Here is an 18,503-nt window from a genome sequence, read left to right as displayed (position 1 = left end):
CCTCGCTCATGGCCAGCTGACACTTTCCCGGCTTGATGGTCAAACCTGCCTGGTGGATCCGCCTGAGCACCTGTGCTAGATGCTCTAGGTGGTCCTCCCAGGTGGGACTGAAGACGGCAATGTCATCCAGGTACGTGGCCGCGTACCCTTCAAGTCCCTTGAGCAGGGTGTTGACCATCCGCTGGAAAGTGGCAGGGGCATTCCTCATCCCGAATGGCATCACCGTGGACTCGTACAGTCCAAATGGGGTAATAAAGGCAGAGCGTTCCCTGGCCTTGCGAGTCAGGGGGATCTGCCAATATCCCCGGCTCAGATCCATGATGGTCAGGTACTGAGCCCCGGCCAACTGATCGAGCAGGTCATCGATGCGTGGCATTGGGTACGCATCGGCGACCGTGACAGCATTGAGCCCCCTGTAGTCCACGCAGAACCGAGTGGTTCGGTCCTTCTTAGGGACGAGGACTACAGGCGAGGCCCAAGCGCTGTTGGATGCCTGGATCACCCCCAGCTTCAGCATCTCGTCAATCTCCTGGCGCATGTGTTGCTGCACCTCCAGGGAGACCCGATATGCTGAACGCCGGATCGGGGGATGATCCCCAGTGTCCACGTGATGGACAGCCAAGTCAGTCCTTCCGGGCTGGTTGGTAAACAACCCCCGGAAGGGGTGTAGGGTGGCCCACAGCTGGGACCGTTGGTCCTCCAAGAGCTGGTGGCCAACCTCCACATCCTCAATGGATCCGCCTGCCCTAACCTGGGCTAGCATATCCAAGAGGGTTTCCGCTTCTCCCTCCTCGGGCAGGTTGCACACGGGGAGCGCACATGCCTCCCGCTCATGATGTGCCTTCATCATGTTCACATGGAAGGGCTTCCGCCTTCCACGGGCAGGGTCCAGGGTGACCAGGTACGTTACAGGGTTGAGCTGCTGGTACACGAGGTATGGGCCTTCCCAGGCTGCCTGAAGCTTGTCCTGTGGTACGGGGACCAGTACCCACACCTTTTGACCCACTTGGTAGGTCCTCTCACAAGCGTTTTGGTCGTACCAATGCTTCTGATCGGCCTGGGCTTGAGCCATATTGTCGTGTACCAGTTGCGTCAAGGCCTGCATTTTGTCCCGGAAGCGCATGACATACTCGATAACCGACACTCCAGGGGTGGCCAAATCCCCTTCCCAAGCCTCTTTCACCAGAGCCAGGGGGCCCCGCACACGTCGCCCGTACAGGAGCTCAAACGGTGAGAATCCTGTTGAGGCCTGTGGAACCTCCCGGTAAGCAAATAACAGGTGTGGGAGATACCGCTCCCAGTCACGCCCATGGGAGTCGACCAACATCTTAAGCATCTGCTTTAAGGTGCCATTAAACCGCTCGCACAGGCCATTAGTCTGTGGATGGTACGGGCTGGCCACCAGATGTCGCACCTGGACTTGCTTACAGAGGGCCTCCATCAGCTGGGACATGAATTGGGTCCCCCGGTCAGTGAGCATTTCCTGGGGAAAACCCACTCGGGAGAAAATCTCCAGCAATGCGGTGGCCACCTTGTCAGCCCGAATGGACGACAAGGCCACTGCTTCTGGGTACCGGGTGGCATAGTCCACTACCGTCAGTATGAAGCGTTTCCCGGAGCTGCTGGGGATGGCCAGCGGGCCGACCAGATCCACAGCCACCCTCCTGAAAGGCTCATCGATGATGGGCAGAGATACCAGTGGGGCTTTGGGGTGTGGCCCCGCCTTCCCCACTCTCTGACAGGTTTCACACGAACGGCAGTAGGCAACCACATCGGCCCCCATTTTTGGCCAGTAGAAATGCTGGTTTAACCTGGCCTTGGTCTTAGCGATCCCTAGGTGTCCGGCCATCGGAATCTCATGTGCGATCCGCAACAACTCCGTCCGGAACGGATAGGGTACCACCAACTGTCGGTCCCTGGGCCACGCCTCCGGTGAACCCTGCTGGACCGTGACCCGGTACAGCCGTCCTTGGTCCCAGACCACTCGCTCCGGGTCCGAGTCCGAGGGAGGCTGTGCCGCCTGCTCCTTTAGAGCTTTCAGGCTGTCGTCAGCTTCTAACGCTGCCTGAAACCCCTGACTAGATGTGGCCAGAATCGACGAGACTGTCACATCTTCGGTCAGTACCCCGGGACCTGTGTCCTGGCCTCCACCTGACTCGGCTGCCACTTGGTCAGAAGGGGAAGAGCTATCGGACCTCCGGGAGGCCCCTTGGCTTCCAGCACTCCCACTGCGGGTGACAGCGGCCACAGCCGCTGCGACCGTGGGTCGTGCCTGCTCCTCCTCCGTTCCTGACCAAGTCGCCGGTTCAGGCAGACCTACCTGGCTTCCTGACACCCCGGTTGTGGGGGAACCATGTACCGAGATCTTACCTGGGAGCACTTCCGCTCCGGGACCGGCCCCAATCTCACCTGCCTGTTCCCCTCCTGCAGCAACAGAACCCCGCTGTGAAATCTCTGGGGACCCCACATTTGCTGTGGTAGCCCCCACCCCACACACTGGTCCTCCCCCTGCAGCACCCTGCTCTCTGCTTATCCCTGCAGAGGGCAACAGATCCCAGCTCACTGGCTGATCACTGGTAGAGGCATTGTCACACCTTTCTCTGACCCCCTCCCCTCCTGTCACAGCTGCAGCTGTGTGTGTGTCTATGGTGTCTGTGCAAGCAGAAATATCAGAGTTCACTCCCTCCTCCCTTACATCATTCATAGATAACACATTAACATTGTCCGGAGGCACGTCAGTACTGGCTGAAGGTTCAGCCCTTGGGGGGGGCCCAAACTGGGAGGTTATCTGCCCCAAATCTGTCCCAAGTAGCACGTTTGCGGGGATCCGATCAGTTACCCCCACCTCTCTCACCCCTCGCCCTGCGCCCCAGTCCACATAAATGCCAGCAACAGGCAGCGCCGGGTCAATGCCTCCAATCCCGGAGACAGCGAGGGTTTTTCCAGGGATCAAGTCTTGGGGGGACACCATCTCAGGCCGCACCAGAGTCACCTCCGAGGCGCTGTCTCGCAGTCCTATGGTCACAGACCGGCCGACGGTGACAGGTTGGAAGCTGTCCAGGGACCTACCACCACCCCCACCCACACAATACACCTTGGGCGGCCCTTGGGACGGGGACGGAGCCGGGGCCTTGGGACGCTGAGGGCACATGGCCTTGAAGTGTCCAGGTAGGTTGCACTGGTGGCACCGTCTTGGCTCTGCCACGGGCCTGGAGAGGGGAGTTGAGGGGGACACCCCCTGCAGTCTAGGGGCAGGTGGGGCAGTCGTAGAATTCATCTTACCCCCTCTCCAGGTGCTGCTGGTGGCTGCTCTCCTGGCCTCAGGAGCCCGATTGTTGGTGTAGTCATCGGCCAGGGCAGCTGTAGCCGTGGACCCCTTTGGCTTCTGGTCTCGGATGAACTGGCGGAGATCCTCAGGGCAGTTCCACAAGAGTTGCTCCGTGATGAACAAGTCCAGGATCTCCGGTCCGGTGGAAAGCTGCAGGCCTTGGGTCCAGTGGTCGGCAGCTCGGGCAAGTGCCCGCCGGTGGTCAGCCCAGGAGTCCTTTGGTCCCTTTTGCAGGGTCCGGAACTTCTTGCGGTAGGACTCCGGAGTGAGGTTGTACTGTTGGATCAGGGCCCGCTTGATGGTGTCGTAGCCCTGATCTGCCTCAGCAGGCAAGTCCCCAAGGATATCCAGGGCCTTACCCCTTAGACGGGGGGTCAGGTATTTGGCCCACTGATCCTTGTCCAGATGGTGCTGCAGGCAAGTCCGTTCAAAAGCAGTCAGGAAAGAGTCCAAGTCTCCATCCTTCTCCAGCACTGGGAAGTCCTCAACACGGACCTTTGGAAGTTTGGTGTCTTGAAGGTCACGTGTGGCTGATGAGGGCTGGAGCTTGGCTAGATGCAGCTGGTGGTCACGGTCTGCCTGTCGCTCTCGCTCTCGCTCTTCACGCGCTGCCTGCCGCTCTGCCCTGCGCTCTGCCAGGAGTTCCTTGTAGCCCTCCCGGTCTCCAGCCTGGAGTAGGGCCATAGCCATTTGAAGAAGGCTATCCGAGCCTCCCAGGCTTGGTGGAATGGCACGTGGTGATCTGCGGCCCGCTGCGGAGCCTGGTGATTCACTGTCCATTTCAGAGCGGAGGACTGGCATCTGGCTCGTTGAGGACCCTTGGGTGAGCTGCTCCTCATCTTGTCCATAATTGCCAGGTTGTGCGCTGTCCTCTGCAGAACGGTTCTCTGGCGTCGGGCTCCTGGAGGACTCGTGGTCAACCTCCTCATTGCTGTCCACAGCACCGTCCTCCCTCTCTTCGGCTCCTGCCTTAGCATTGGCCAGTTGCATAGCTCTGCTCCTGGTGCCATCAGCCATTCTTGCAGACTTTTGGTCACTGACACAGAACTGACACCTGATGCGCCCACACACCTTACAGTATCTGCACTCTGACACTCTAGTGTTGAGCTAGTCTGAAGACCCCAGCAGCCACAGCTGCTGCTGGCAGTCTTTAGTGTCTGGGAGTATGGGTCTCACACTCACACACACTATTATCTCGATCCCACCGCTTGCCACCAATATGTCACGAACCACCGGGGGGGTCACTCAGAAATCCCCCGCGCTGGCTACCAGTACGTCACAATCGGGGGGTAACAAGTGGGGGTCACCCCTCCTTTATACCTCCCGACCGACAGACAGAGCACGTGACGCGCTCTCTAGCGCCCCTCTTATAGTCAGGCCAATTATGGAATTGCCCGACAATAAGCAAGGAGGCCGCTATACTACTTATGCCGATTATTGAAGGGTCCCCGGTGAGAGTAGGGTATATATTCCCCCGACCTCCGCGGGCGGAATATATAAAACCTCCCCGAATCTCACTGGCCTCCCCACAATAATCCTTGGCACAACTCGCTGCCACCAACCGCTTCACGGTAACTATTAGCCGAACACACAGACGTGGGATTCAAGATCGAGATAACAGAACAGCCCAAGATTAATTATATAATTTAATCAGCCTAAAGCACACTAGAAACTACAATATATACAATAGGAGATCTACAGAATATACATATGTCAGAGTACAGTTACAATCAAAGCATGGGTTACAAACAGGCATACACAGTTCCAGCAGTTACCTTGTGCGTCTGGCCACAGGGGGGCGCCGTGAACCAGGTTTCTAGGATCCTTCCCACAGATGTTTCCTACACGTGACCCCCAGCGAAAGAACACTGGAAAATGGCCGAAGTAGGGTTATCAACCTGGGCAAATCCAGGTCCCCTCCTACCTTAGTGACCTCAGAGGGAGCACTGCTCCACCCCTGGCTAGAGTTATGGACAATATCCACAACATGGAATATGGGCCATAACTTTGCCTGGGAGCGTCGTAGGCGGACGCCAACGCTCTCATTGTGACAGTTATGAATTTAGCTACAGAACGAGAGGACTCATGACTTGTCTACTAGTTCCCCATTGGCGGATATCACGCCTGGGGTACTTCCCAATGTCCTACTCCCATAAAAAAGGTGTGCCAGCATCGTCCGCATGCAGAGACACCATTTTTATGGTTGCCATATTTATCGGAAATATGGCTTGCGAGATATGAACCATATTTTACTGGAGTCGTTCTGTCTGGATACTTCCAAGCTTGCTAATTAGATAGCAGCCCCTACCACAGGGTCACGGCAGGGAGTCATCCTGTGTCCATGGTTCCCACATCATCTAATCTCCATATCACAGGAGTTGGCTGTTGGAGGTGTAAGTGGAACACAGACCAGTTCCTTTGACACCTATCTGCTAAACAAACCGTTTATCCCTGTGGTAAATTTTCTGATTGAAGGAGTTGTGTGAAGGAAAGGGGGGGGGGTGACACCAGGAGAGGGCTTCCTGACATAACTTGAATATCATGATTTATCGTCATATCTCCGGATTTACCTCACAGTCTATTATTAGATATGGGAAAGTTATAAATCCGTCAATCCCTTCACAGGCGGGTGAAGTAAGGAGTCAAATGGTCAACACTGATATATTCTCAAAATGATGGCCAAAGTTAACTCTTTGCTGCTCCTTTAAGGTTAAACATCGATAAACACCAAGTATCAAATGTCCCTCAAAAAATGAAAGCGGGAAATCTACTGATACTTATTCAGAACAGCAATAAGCTCCAAAAAAAGCTACCCCTGTAGGCTTTTTTATCTTATTGGATAAAACATATATATATATCAGTGGATAGTAGTCGCCAATGGAATGTAGCTCATCAAATGCACAAGACTACATCAGAGTTGAATAATCAACATTGGTATATTCTCATAGTGACGGTCAGGATTAACCCTTTGCTACTCCTATAGGTTAAACAAGAATAAACAACCGGAATTAGAGGAAAAGCATATATATGTATACAGTATACCAATAGGTTATCGTTGCCGAAGGAGTGGCCCATCAGGTGCACAGCGCTAAAAGTTAAACGGAAAATACCATCCATAATGAAGATTCAATAAATTGTCCATGTCAGTTGGGCTATAGCAGATGTCTTGGGATATCGTTCCACCAAACAAGTTGCATTCTCTATTTCCGAGAAAAAGTTCTTCCTGGTTTTTTGTAGTAGTTTATCCTCCCATCATCCTCTTCTCCCAACAAGAATCGCCTCAACGCGTTTTACCCTGGAATTATGGGGTTCCTCAGGAGGCTTCCAATCTTAAATGGAGTTCACAGCATTACCTTCCATCAATAAACAAATGTAGTCCCTCCATACGGGTTCAGGAATTCCCTATGACAGGTAGTGAGCACTGAGAAAAGTTGTTGAAGACTCCAGGATCAGCTGGACTTTCCATGTGGAAGAAGAGCTTTGGTGCATGTTGGTTCTGAAGAAGACCAGGAGACAGCTTGTATACACTAGAGGTCCTATCAGGACAATGAAGATAGCTACCAATGCTCAGGAAGAGACCGGACAGGAGTGGCTTGTTGGCATCCAGGGAACCAGTGGCGGGTCACAGCAGTGAGCAATCGTAACAATACAGATTTGTTTTCTTTCTTCTATTAGATCATTTAGTATATTAATTAGGTCTCACAATATTGTATGAATCAGATGAGGACAAAGCGAAGACTGTAGAGAAGAACACCAATGGAGGAGCAAGGAGAACATTACCAAGGATGTTAGACATTGTGTGAATTTAGTCACAATGTTCTGCTGTACTTTTTAAGAACAGACAAAACATTTACCGTAAGCCATGACCAATCTAAGGTGTCGTCTATTTGATGTGCGGAGTCAAAGGCACCTGACAATTGGTGCCTACAGGCAATTGAAAAGTAATAAATATTGGGCAATGCAGCCAAATATTTCACATCTCTAAATATATCTTTGTCCATAGTGCAATCTTTTTTTGACTGTTTATTTTTTGTGATTATTATGAATTTTTTCTCCTATTATCCCACTAGTTTCAATGTTGTAAACCAAACAACCAAGGGGCAACTGGCGCATGACAAATAACACCACAAACAAAGGGGGACAACGTGGACACTATAACAATGGTGGGCCCTAGCGCTAATGAGAAGGGTAGATGGGACACCTCCTGAACTCACCTTCAGCGGTCCCTAATCTTCTAAGAAGAATCAAATTAAACAAAAAAGTTCAGCCTGCCATTCACCATACGACCTTTCCATCAGGGTGCATGGAAGAAAGCAGAGGGAGGGCAGTCCACCTCCACAGGAAAATCCAAATACAAAGAAAAAAATGCAAAGAAAAAAAAACAGCAACTGTAGTCCGATCTTCAATTTAAATAAAACATCCTTTTATTGGAAACATGTTAAAATATACATGTATAGATAGAAAATTCTAATCTTCTAACCAGGCCCTATACAGCCCCTCAACTTTCGCAGAGCAAGAACCTGTGACCCTGAGAAACCCTGTAGATGCCCTCGCTAGGGTGATGGCAGGTGAGGGACACTAGCCCCACCGCTGCATTAATACCACACAAGGGTAGGTAAGAAAAACAGGGTGGGCAACAACAAAAAGGATAAAGTCCAACTTTGGGAGAATTCCTCAGCAGAACCTTCCACCAAGGCGGCCAGAATACAACTGGATTGTATAATCAGCAAGGATTGCTGGGAAACACAACTACTTAAACCTAAAGGGGCATGGCTACAAAACAGCTGCAGCTGACATTAACTCATTAAGCACCAAAAGAAAGGAAACTTTGTTTAAATGTAGAGTCCCAGATGGAAAGGAGGGGCTCCAGTCCTGGTCTCTAAAAAACAGGGAGATGACTGTGACACATTGACAATAAACTGGAGAAATTAGCGTTTTCCTTCATGATTTTTATCATTCTGACGCCAATAGAACGGAAAATGGAAACAACGACAAAGTGGAGGAAAACTTTGTCATCAGTCATATGAGTTTTTCATGCATTAGATGTCTCTTTGCAAAAAAATCGTAATAAATAAATTGGAGAAAGTAAAAATATGACTTAACTAAAACAAATGCCAATTATTATGAAGAGCCAGTCTTTTTGTTCTACCTGTCATCATAGTCTTTTTATAGGCCGGATTTATGTCTGCTAATTATTTCTAAAACCCCCAGATTTAAAACTCATAAACCAGATGTAATTCAATTTACGGTCCTGTTAAATAAACTCAATGTTCGCAGACTAATAAAATATTTTACAGTTTTGCATGAAATCCACACAGCGATGTTTCCTGACCTGAGGGTTTCACTGATAAAAAAGGGAACAATAAACACTATTTATATCGTAAAATGACTGGATGAAATAAAAGTAGTTACCTAATGGGTCTGTGGTTACATTCTTTGTATTCAGTGTCGGATCTGTAAGTCCCTCCATCAGGAGATCTTTAAGGTGATGAGCTAGTGATTCCTGGGTTTCGGAAGAATTTGCACGGACAATGGCTTTGGCAATATACTCTGGGGGACTGAAATACAAATTGTACGTTTACCAAAAATATATATTTATTGAGCTAAAAAAAAAACAGGACAGACACAAGAGTTACACACGATGATCATACTAACTTGGAATCATTAGAGTCCTCATTGGTCTCCCTTTTCTAGCAGCACAATCAAGAAAATAAATCATTAGAAAAGGAAAAATCATTACTTAGAGAGATTTTTTTAAAAAGGATTGTTATAGTAGAACGAAGACTAGAAAATAGGAAGGATTTTTATCTGAAAAGACAACAAAAGTCATCATCCAAAACCAAGACCTTTAACGAAAGGGGATAGGTCATCAATGCCTGATCAGCCGGGGTCCGAAACCCCGCACCCCCGCTGACCAGCTGTTTTAGGTTTTGGCGGCAGCAGCCAAAAATACTCAGTTCTGGAGCTGCTCCATCTTTTGATAGTGGCCGCAGACGGGTACTGTACATTTCAGATCAATAGGAGGTGGATGTGCAGTACCCGGCCATGGCCACTATTAGAAGATAGAGCAGCTTCGGAAATCAGCATTTCCAGCTGCCTGTTGCTGCCACCGAGACTGAGAACAGCTGATCGTCGGGGGTGCGGATTGTCAGACAAGGCCAATCAAACATTGATGACCTATCCTAAGGCGGGCTTTACACGCTGCGACATCGCTAGCAATTGCTAGCAATGTCGAGCGCGATAGCACCCGCCCCCGTCACACATGCAATATGTGGTGATTGCTGCCGTAGCGAACATTATCGCTACAGCAGTTTCACACGCACATACACGGTCGGCGACGTCGCTGTGACCGCCGAACAATATCTCCTTCAAGGGGGAGGTGCGTTCGCCGTCACAGCGATGTCACCGCGACGTCACTAAGCAGCCGGCCAATAGAAGCGGAGGGGCGGAGATGAGTGGGACATAACATCCCGCCCACCTCCTTTCTTCCGCATTGTCGGTGGAGGCAAGTAAGGAGATGTTTGTCGTTCCTGCAGTGTCACACATAGCGATGTGTGGTGCTGCAGGAACGACAAAACATCGTGCCGGCAGCAGTAACGATATTATGAAAAGGAGCGATGTTTCACCGATCAACGATTTTTGACGTTTTTGCAATCGGTGATCGTCGCTCCTAGGTTTTACACGCTGCGATGTCGGTAACGGCACAAGATGTGCGTCACTAACGACGTGACCCCGATGATATATCGTTACCGATGTCGCAACGTGTAAAGCCCGCCTAACGATAGGCCATCAATGTAAAAGTATGGGACCACCACTTTAATTTTATAGTCTTATAGATTGTACTTTTATGGACATAGTGATACCAAATATGTGTATTTTTTTATTCTTTATTTTTAATGGTGGAAAAGGGGAATGACTTGAACTTTTATATATATTTTGTCCTACTTTTAAGCTTTTCCCTGTATTTATTAGTCTCTTGAACCTGCAATCATCCGATCGCTTGTACTATACATGGCAATACTACACTATTGCTGTGTATTGTAATAATTACATTCTCCTATGAACACCAGCTACACGATAATTTTCACAGGAGTACTGTCATTATGGCATGGAGGTCCTCAGCAGACCCCGACCATCATAGCAAACCATTAGCGCCCTGCAATCGAATAACGAGCATACCAATGAACACATAGAATGAAGTGTTCACATGCTGGCCCGCAGTAAATGTCACTGTCAGAGATTGGCAGCAGCATTTAACAGGTTAAAGCCGCGAGCAGAGCTCTACTACACCCACAAGTCTTAGAGACAGATGATGGCTGAATATCACAGCCATCATCTGCCTTGAAAATTGCGGACTCAGATTGCGAGCCCGCATCAAATACAGGGAACCGGCATATCACGTAAATGTACATCATATGTTGGTAAGGGGGTATTGGCAAATAGTTCAGTAATACAACATATAATGGACCATGCTACATTTTCATGCTTTCATGCTACACCCTCACACCTTCTCCAGTCCCTCTCTCCGGTTGTCACTACTCACCTAACTAAAATCTTCAACCTCTCTCTCTCTTCTGGCATCTTCTCCTGCTCCCTCAAACACTATCATTACTCCATTATTAAAAAAAACCTTCCCTTGATCCGTCCTGCACAAGCAACTACAGACCAGTCTCCAATCTCTCCTTCATCTTTAAACTCTTGGAGCGCCTGGTCTACTCTCGTCTCACCCGCTACCTCTCCTCTCACTCTCTTCTAGATCCTTTACAGTCTGGCTTCCACCCTTTACACTCAACAGAAACTGCCCTTGTCAAAGTGACCAATGACCTATTGACAGCAAAATGTAACGGTGACCACTCTCTGCTTATTCTTCTTGACCTCTCTGCCGCCTTCGACACTGTTGACCACCATCTCCTTCTCTCTATGCTCCATTCTATCGGCTTAAAGGATACTGTTCTTTCCTGGTTCTCTTCCTATCTTTCTGGCCGCTCATTCAGCGTATCATTTGCTGGCTCCACATCTTCTCCTCTCCCTTTCACTGTTGGGGTCCCTCAAGGTTCGGTCCTCGGCCCTCTTCTTTTCTCCCTCTACACTGCCCCAATTGGAATGACCATCAGCAGATTTGGCTTCCAGTACCATCTTTATGCTGATGATACACAGCTATACACCTCATCCCCTGAGCTCACCCCCGCTGTACTACAGAACACAAGTGACTGCCTGACTGCAGTTTGCAACATCATGTCTGCTCTCTGTCTGAAACTTAACCTTTCCAAAACTGAACTTCTGCTTTTCCCTCCATCTCCCAACCTTCCTAAACTGGACATCTCCCTCTCTGTGTGTGGCACAACGATAAGTCCTAGGCAGCAGGCCTGCTGTCTGGGTGTTATACTTGACACTGATCTCTCCTTCACCTCCCACATACAATCTCTTGCCCGCACCTGCCGCTTGCACCTCAAGAACATCTCCTCAATTCGCCTCTTTCTGACAATGGAAACGACAAAAACCCTCACCGTGGCCCTGATCCACTCTCGCCTTGACTACTGTAACTCTCTATTAATTGGTCTCCCCCTAACTAGACTCTCTCCTCTACAGTCCATCCTTAATGCAGCAGCCAGGGTCACCTATATGACTAACCGCTACTCGGATGCCTCTGCTCTGTGCCAGTCATTGCACTGCCTGCCCATATATCACAGGATCCAATTCAAATTGCTTGTTCTCACCCACAAAGATCTCCACAGTGCGGCACCCCCCTACATCTCCACCCTCCTCTCTGTCTATCATCCCACCCGTTCTCTACGCTCTGCAAATGACTTTTGACTAACATCCACACTAATTCGAACCTCCCCCCTCCCGAATCCAAGACTTCTTCTGAGCTGCACCAAACCTCTGGAACGCTCTACCCCAAGAAGTTAAGACAAATCACAACTTTCTCAGCCTCAGACGCTCCCTAAAAACGCATCTTTTTAGGGCGGCCTATCACACTCCCTAGCCAAACTAATTTCACCTAATCCCTCTACAACGTCTCAGAACATAACCCCACGTCAAACTCCATGGCACCCAAATGCATCTCAAGGCTCTGGCCAACTGGTCCAGGCAGCCATTATCTATCCCCCATTTCCTTGAGATGGCTGGATTGTCATTGTAAATAAGCACTTGTACCTTGTCCCCCCCATCTCATTGTAGATTGTAAGCTCTCATGAGCAGGGTTGCCTTTTTTCCCTTTTAAATATTGTATCTTCTATAATTATTACTTGTTTGTATATGTTTATGTATATGATATGTATATGTATATGAGCCTCCTGAATTGTAAAGCGCTGCAGAATATGTTGGCGCTATAGAAATAAAGATTATTATTATATTTTTCTTTGGGCCTGCTCATAAAAATCAAGAGTAAAAGCTTCTGCATAGGAAATCAAAGGCACACAGAGGAAGAGCAATAACTTATAGAAGCCTCCAGGTGTCATTTTTTTCGATCTGTACAATTCGGAGCAGTAATGTGGTAATGAGCATGAGGTTTTAGTCCAATTAATAATTAAGATATAGCAAAAGTCAGTGCTTTTCCATATCAGCGTCTTGGCCTCCTGACCTAAAGACAGTAAACCAGAAATCCTTGATTAGCAAACTAGTCTACTGCTGCATCCTTCACTCTCAACTGGTCTCCTTTAAGACCAGTATCATAAAAATGATGCTTCTAATGCAGATATTATTAGCCATCTTCCCTTTAGTACAATGCCACAAGACAGAAGATGGTTAATAAAGTTGGTAAATTCCAAGAATGAATTCATCTTGGTGATAGCATTGTAAAAGAAAAGAAAAGGTCGAGCCTTTTACCTTTTTATTCTTATTTTGTGTAAGATCATTTCCAGATTCATTACTGCAGCAAAGATTGAAATAATAAGAGTAAATCAGGAGTTAAAATATAGATTATAATGATTCATTAGAAGTATGGGATAATGAAAGACAGTAATAATGACAAGAATAATGAAAAATCATGAAAAAAAGTGTTAATACTTGATAAGAATCAATTGTCACCCAATAATCACAATTTAGTTTCATTTTTATTAATTTGCTCATTTATAATTCTCATAAGATATGACAATCAAAGTAGATTGCATGAATAAAGACCAGGGTATATCGATGACATCCAAAATCTATAGAAAAATTCTACTAATTAGGTGGTTCTATAATTTGGTGAATAAAGAGAATAACTAATCTCCTCTTTAATAAAGAGTTTACCAATTTTGTTTACGGTACCTGTGTGGCGTAAGACACCATCTTAGTTTCTTACAACCCATTATAACGTCTAGCATTAGCGAAGACCTCAAATCAGCTTTCTACTATCACTGTCTTGTTTTTGACCTTTTTAAAGGGAATCTCTCAGGTGATTTTCTAATAAAATACTAATGCTATCTTTAAATAGGACCTTTCAGGATCAGTAACATTTATTGCTCTACAGTATCCTGTTATTGCTCTACAGTATCCTGTTACCTTGTTGTCAGTTCCACAGGTTTCAGTGTGACATAAGGCCCCTTTACACACTGCAACATCACTAGCGATATCGCTGTAACGTCACCGGTTTTGTGACTTAATAGTGACCTCCCCAGCGACATTGCAGTGTGTGACACGCATAAGCGACCTGGTCCCCGCTGTGAGGTCGCTGATCGCTACAAATCTTTCAGGACCATTTTTTGGTCCTTTGTTTCCCGCTGCGCAGCATGCATCGGTGTGTTTGACACTGTTACAACGACAGTGCTATAGCGTTCCCTACCAGCGAGGTCATTCTGCAGGTCCGGGATCACTGGAAAGTCTCTAAACGCTGCTGCGTCGTTGGCCAGATCTGAATGTTTGACAGCTCACCAGAGACTGTTCAGAGACTTTCCAGCGATCCAGGTCAGGATCGCTGGTGGGATCGCTAGAAAGTCTCAGTGTGTAAAGGGGCCTATAGTAACTAGTCAAGTATCTGTAAATACAAACTTCATATGCCCTGCTTCCTCCTCAATGCTGACATCAGTGATAGTAAATCTAAACTGAATTTGCACTTCTGCTCCCCACCCATACTCAGTCCCACCTCTCAGCAGAAGATTAATCTTGAGAAAACCCTTTTAAAGGGGATCAGTCGCCAGGTTTTTGCTACCCCACTTGAGAGCAGCATAATGTAGAGACAGAGACCCTGATTCCAGTGATGTGTCATTTACTGAGCTGTTTACTGTAATTTTTATAAAATCAATGTTTTTTCTGCTGCAGATCTAGTAGTTATACAGAGCTCATGAATATGCTGAACTACTTTTCAGCACGCCAAGTAGTCCTGTAATCTACTGCTAATTAAACAGTGATTTTATCAAACCTGCACTAAGCAGCCCAGTCAGTGAAGCATCGCTGGAATCAGGATCTCTGCCCCAACGTTATGTTGCTCTTAGATTAAGTGGCAAAAACCTGGTGACAGATTCCCTTTAAGTTTGCCTCAATTAGCACATTTCTGGATAGCATACTACCACAATATAATTTTTCATTATTGTACATCATGCTAATGTTAAAGAGAACCTGTCAGCACAATTTTGTAATGTAAAGTAAAGACATGGTTGTAATGACGCTGTAATACTGATTATATTGATACTTTTGGTGGAAAAATCCACTTTGATCTTTACTCGCCATTTGAAGTTTTCTGCTAATTAGATTTAGGTGCACAGGAGCCGAAGTGTACACTGGGTGTTCTCCTCCCTGTGTATGATTCCCCATCCCCTCCGCTGCCTCCAGTCTGTGAATGACAGGCCTCTTCTGTTTGAAATCTTAACAGTGACCTGTTGTTCAAAGACCGGAGGCAATGGAGGACCGGGGAATCACAGACGGGGAGGAGAAGACTCAGTGTACAGTTCAGCCTCTGTACACCAAAATCTAATTAGCAGAAAATTTCAAGTGGTGATTAAAGAAGAACAAAGTCAATTTATTCACCATAGGTATTAATGTAATCAACAGTACAGCGTCATTATGTTTTTACGTTACATTACAGAGTCGTGTTGACAGGTTCTCTTAGAAATATTCCCAACACAAGATATGCCATAAATGTCTACAAGATGCCGTCCCACCTCTGTAGAATCGGGGTTCCTTGACTCTCCTAGTAAGATGGCCACCTTATCAAGGTGGAGAATGAATTGAAAGATGGGGAGAGCTATCGTTGCTCCTTTATTGTTGAAGACATTACATACCTTGTAGTATCAGATACAGTAACTTCGACTACAACAAAGTCTGTGTTGTTAAAAAGTTGGTCCATCTAAAAAAGAGAGATACACATATGGATTGTGGAGTCAATGGCGATCTTATTGTAACACCTGCCTGGATCTACAGGCTCAGACTGGCTGTAATGGACAGGTTAGAGGAAAGCCGCTCACAAAGCAGGACCCCGAGAACCTGAAACCCTTTAACCCCTATACAGGGATTTGGAATTACACAGGGCCCTGGAGATCTTCCTGTGGAAGGCTGCAGTCCGATTAAAGTAGTAGCCAGGCAGGGTAAAACCAGGAAATGCAAAACAGGGACAGAATCAGGTAGGCAAGGACGTAATCAGAAAACCAGGCAGAGGTCAAATCCGGATCGGGCAGTGAGGTACAAATACAGCGGGCAGGAGAGTAGTCAATGAGCAGGCAGAGGTCAAAGCAGGAATCAATAATCAGAGCAGGGGGGAACCAGAGTCTAGCAGGAAAACAATCTATATCTGGCAATGGCCAGCAGACAAGAAAGGGGATAAAAAGGGTGTGGTGTCTTGCCATTGGCTGAAGCTGAATTGTGGCAACCTCAGCTGGAAGACACATGCCACCTACAGTCAGCCAGTGGTACTGCAGGCACCAGGAAAACCCAGCCTAGTGGATGAGCAGAGCCTGCACCCACCAGAGCCACCAGCACCGACTCCTCCCCCATCACCAGCACAGTCCGCAGCGGGAATATGGCAGCGCCTGGTGACTGAAGCAGAAGTCGCAGGAGCGGACTTTGGTGAGGACGTGACACCTATACAATGATTTCTTTGCATTAGTATTTGTATTTTTTTGGCATCGTGAATGTGAAAGAAGAGAATGTATTATATTACCCCAGCACTGTGAATGGAGTTGGAGGCACTGAGGGTTGGATATTATTTGGCACACTAGGGCACTTTGAATTGTTTTGGGCACTTTAGGAGAGCACCGTGACTTGCATTATTATGGAGAACATTTAGCATTGTTAGGGGGCTTTCTTCTCACATTGTTAAAGGGGCTCTGGGGATCTGAATATATTCAGGAGTAGGGATTTATGTTTTCATTAAACTAATGCCAGGTTACACATTGACTCTACAGAAACACAGGTGCATGGGAGACATATTGTTCACGAGTCCATGAAGTTTTCTTTGCTTTGTCCTTACCTTATTTTGTATGAGGTAAGAAGCTATATCTTCATCAATCACATCCATGCTTGAATTTGTGAATGTTATTTTAACAATGTAGAAAGTAACTAAAAGTAAATCATATGGGTACAGAAAATTACAAATTTGCAGTGCACAAATCCATAAATACGTTATATACTAATGATATTAATGAATCTCAGCCCTAATGGTCTGTATTTGTGTTCATACAATGCTTGTGACATTGGTTTATTCTTTACCGCATAACATTTTCCATTGTTTGTCACTTGAGCTCTGTAGTCTATTAGCTGGAAAGTCCCATTAAATTGCACCTGAACACTACACAAGTGCCCCGAACTTTGTAACTTTCTGCACAATGGTTGAAGTCTTTGTCATGCGCTATCCGGGTCCGCACACGTGGCTTACTACTACGGCGTCGGACTATTTACATTGCAGAGTCCAACAGGAAACCTGGTCTCTCGTAAGTGCTCAGCTTTGCTGGGCGTCGGCTGAGTTGTTGTGTCGCGGGCGGAGGAGGGGACGCCGCGCTCTCCCACTGCTCGGGTCCGGCTGCTGCTGCTACTGCTCGGTGGTGGCTCGAGCAGTGGGCCGGATCCCGGGGACTCGAGCGGCGTTCCTCGCCCGTGAGTGAAAAGGGGATTGATTGTGGGGATTTATTGTCCGTGACGCCACCCACGGTTGTGGTGATTTTGGTGACACCACCGCTGCTCTAGACGGGGATCCCGGGAGCGATGACATGGAGCAGCGTTGTTGGTAGTTCTCCCCTCCGTGGGTAGGGGGGTTGGTTGTCCCAGGGCCCGGTGATGGGGGTAGGTAGGGATGACAGGCGGGTTGCAGGGCCTGGTGAGGTGCAGGGTCGCGGGGGCAGCGCTGTGCCGCACGGCACGGTGGTACTCACTCAGCCAATGATGAAGACACAGTTCTCGGTAAAACACACGGCTGGATGGATGGGTCCCACAGACGGCTGCGGTTGTTGCTCCCGGTAGGTTGATGGTGACTGCCTTTCCCTGCACCTGTGTACTGTTTAGTTCCGATGGGTTCCCACCGGTAACCCGCTCCCCGACGTGGATATGGGCCGGAGGAGCCCCTTTTGCCCGCAGGCGCTGGCCCTGAGAAACGGTAGCTTTGGCGGTGCTGTGTTTCCCTTTCACAGTTGGACTGTTGCCTTCTTTCGGGACTTGGTTGCTGGGAAACCCAGGAGGTTCCCTTCGCTAACGGATTTGGCAAATTCACGGCGACTCCTAGCCTTGCTGGGGTCTGCAATCCCCTGCCAGATGGTGCTGACCTCTCTTCGTGTACCGGTCCGGTACCGCCGGGCCACCGCCCGTCCACGGCCCTTTCGGTAACTCCGACAGGCCACTCCTGCAGACGGTCACCACCATCTGCCAACCTTGCTGATCCGTCCGGGCCACACACCCGGACCAACCTCAGGCTACTCCACTGCTACTTCCCTCCTTCCACATTCACCTCCAAACTCTATCTGCCTGCTTTTTCCCGTCTCCAGGACTGTGAACTCCTCGGCGGGCGGGGACCAACCACCTGGCCCCACCCCCTGGTGTGATCATCAGCCCCTGGAGGAAGGCAACAAGGATTTTTGTCTGACTTCGGTGTGCCTGACCGGGAGTGTGGGGTGTGTTGTGTTGTTCTCTGTGGCCCCTGGCTTGTCCAGGGCGCCACAGTTGCACTGCTCCCAGCCATGCAGCAGTGTGCAACTTTCCAAGAGCCAAGGTGCTAATTACCATCCACAGCTGGTCTCTTCAGGAGTGTAGGAGGTAATCGCCGAAAATAGCT

General features: G+C 48.3%; 1 protein-coding gene across 1 annotated transcript in view; it reads right to left on the bottom strand.

Annotated features, from left to right (window-relative positions):
• Window positions 1-18,503, bottom strand: part of ADGRG4 (adhesion G protein-coupled receptor G4) — a 127,448-nt gene that overhangs the window by 82,948 nt on the left and 25,997 nt on the right. The window contains exons 6-8 of the mRNA XM_075324871.1: window positions 16,713-16,801; window positions 15,529-15,593; window positions 8,741-8,886 (exon numbers count right to left, since the gene is read on the bottom strand). Of these exons, the coding sequence (XP_075180986.1) occupies window positions 8,741-8,886; window positions 15,529-15,593; window positions 16,713-16,801 (300 nt within the window). The remainder of the gene's footprint in view (window positions 1-8,740; window positions 8,887-15,528; window positions 15,594-16,712; window positions 16,802-18,503) is intronic.

Source organism: Anomaloglossus baeobatrachus, chromosome 9 (assembly GCF_048569485.1).
Source record: "Anomaloglossus baeobatrachus isolate aAnoBae1 chromosome 9, aAnoBae1.hap1, whole genome shotgun sequence".
Lineage (NCBI taxonomy): Eukaryota > Metazoa > Chordata > Amphibia > Anura > Aromobatidae > Anomaloglossus > Anomaloglossus baeobatrachus.
This window is presented reverse-complemented; position numbering and strand designations above follow the sequence as displayed.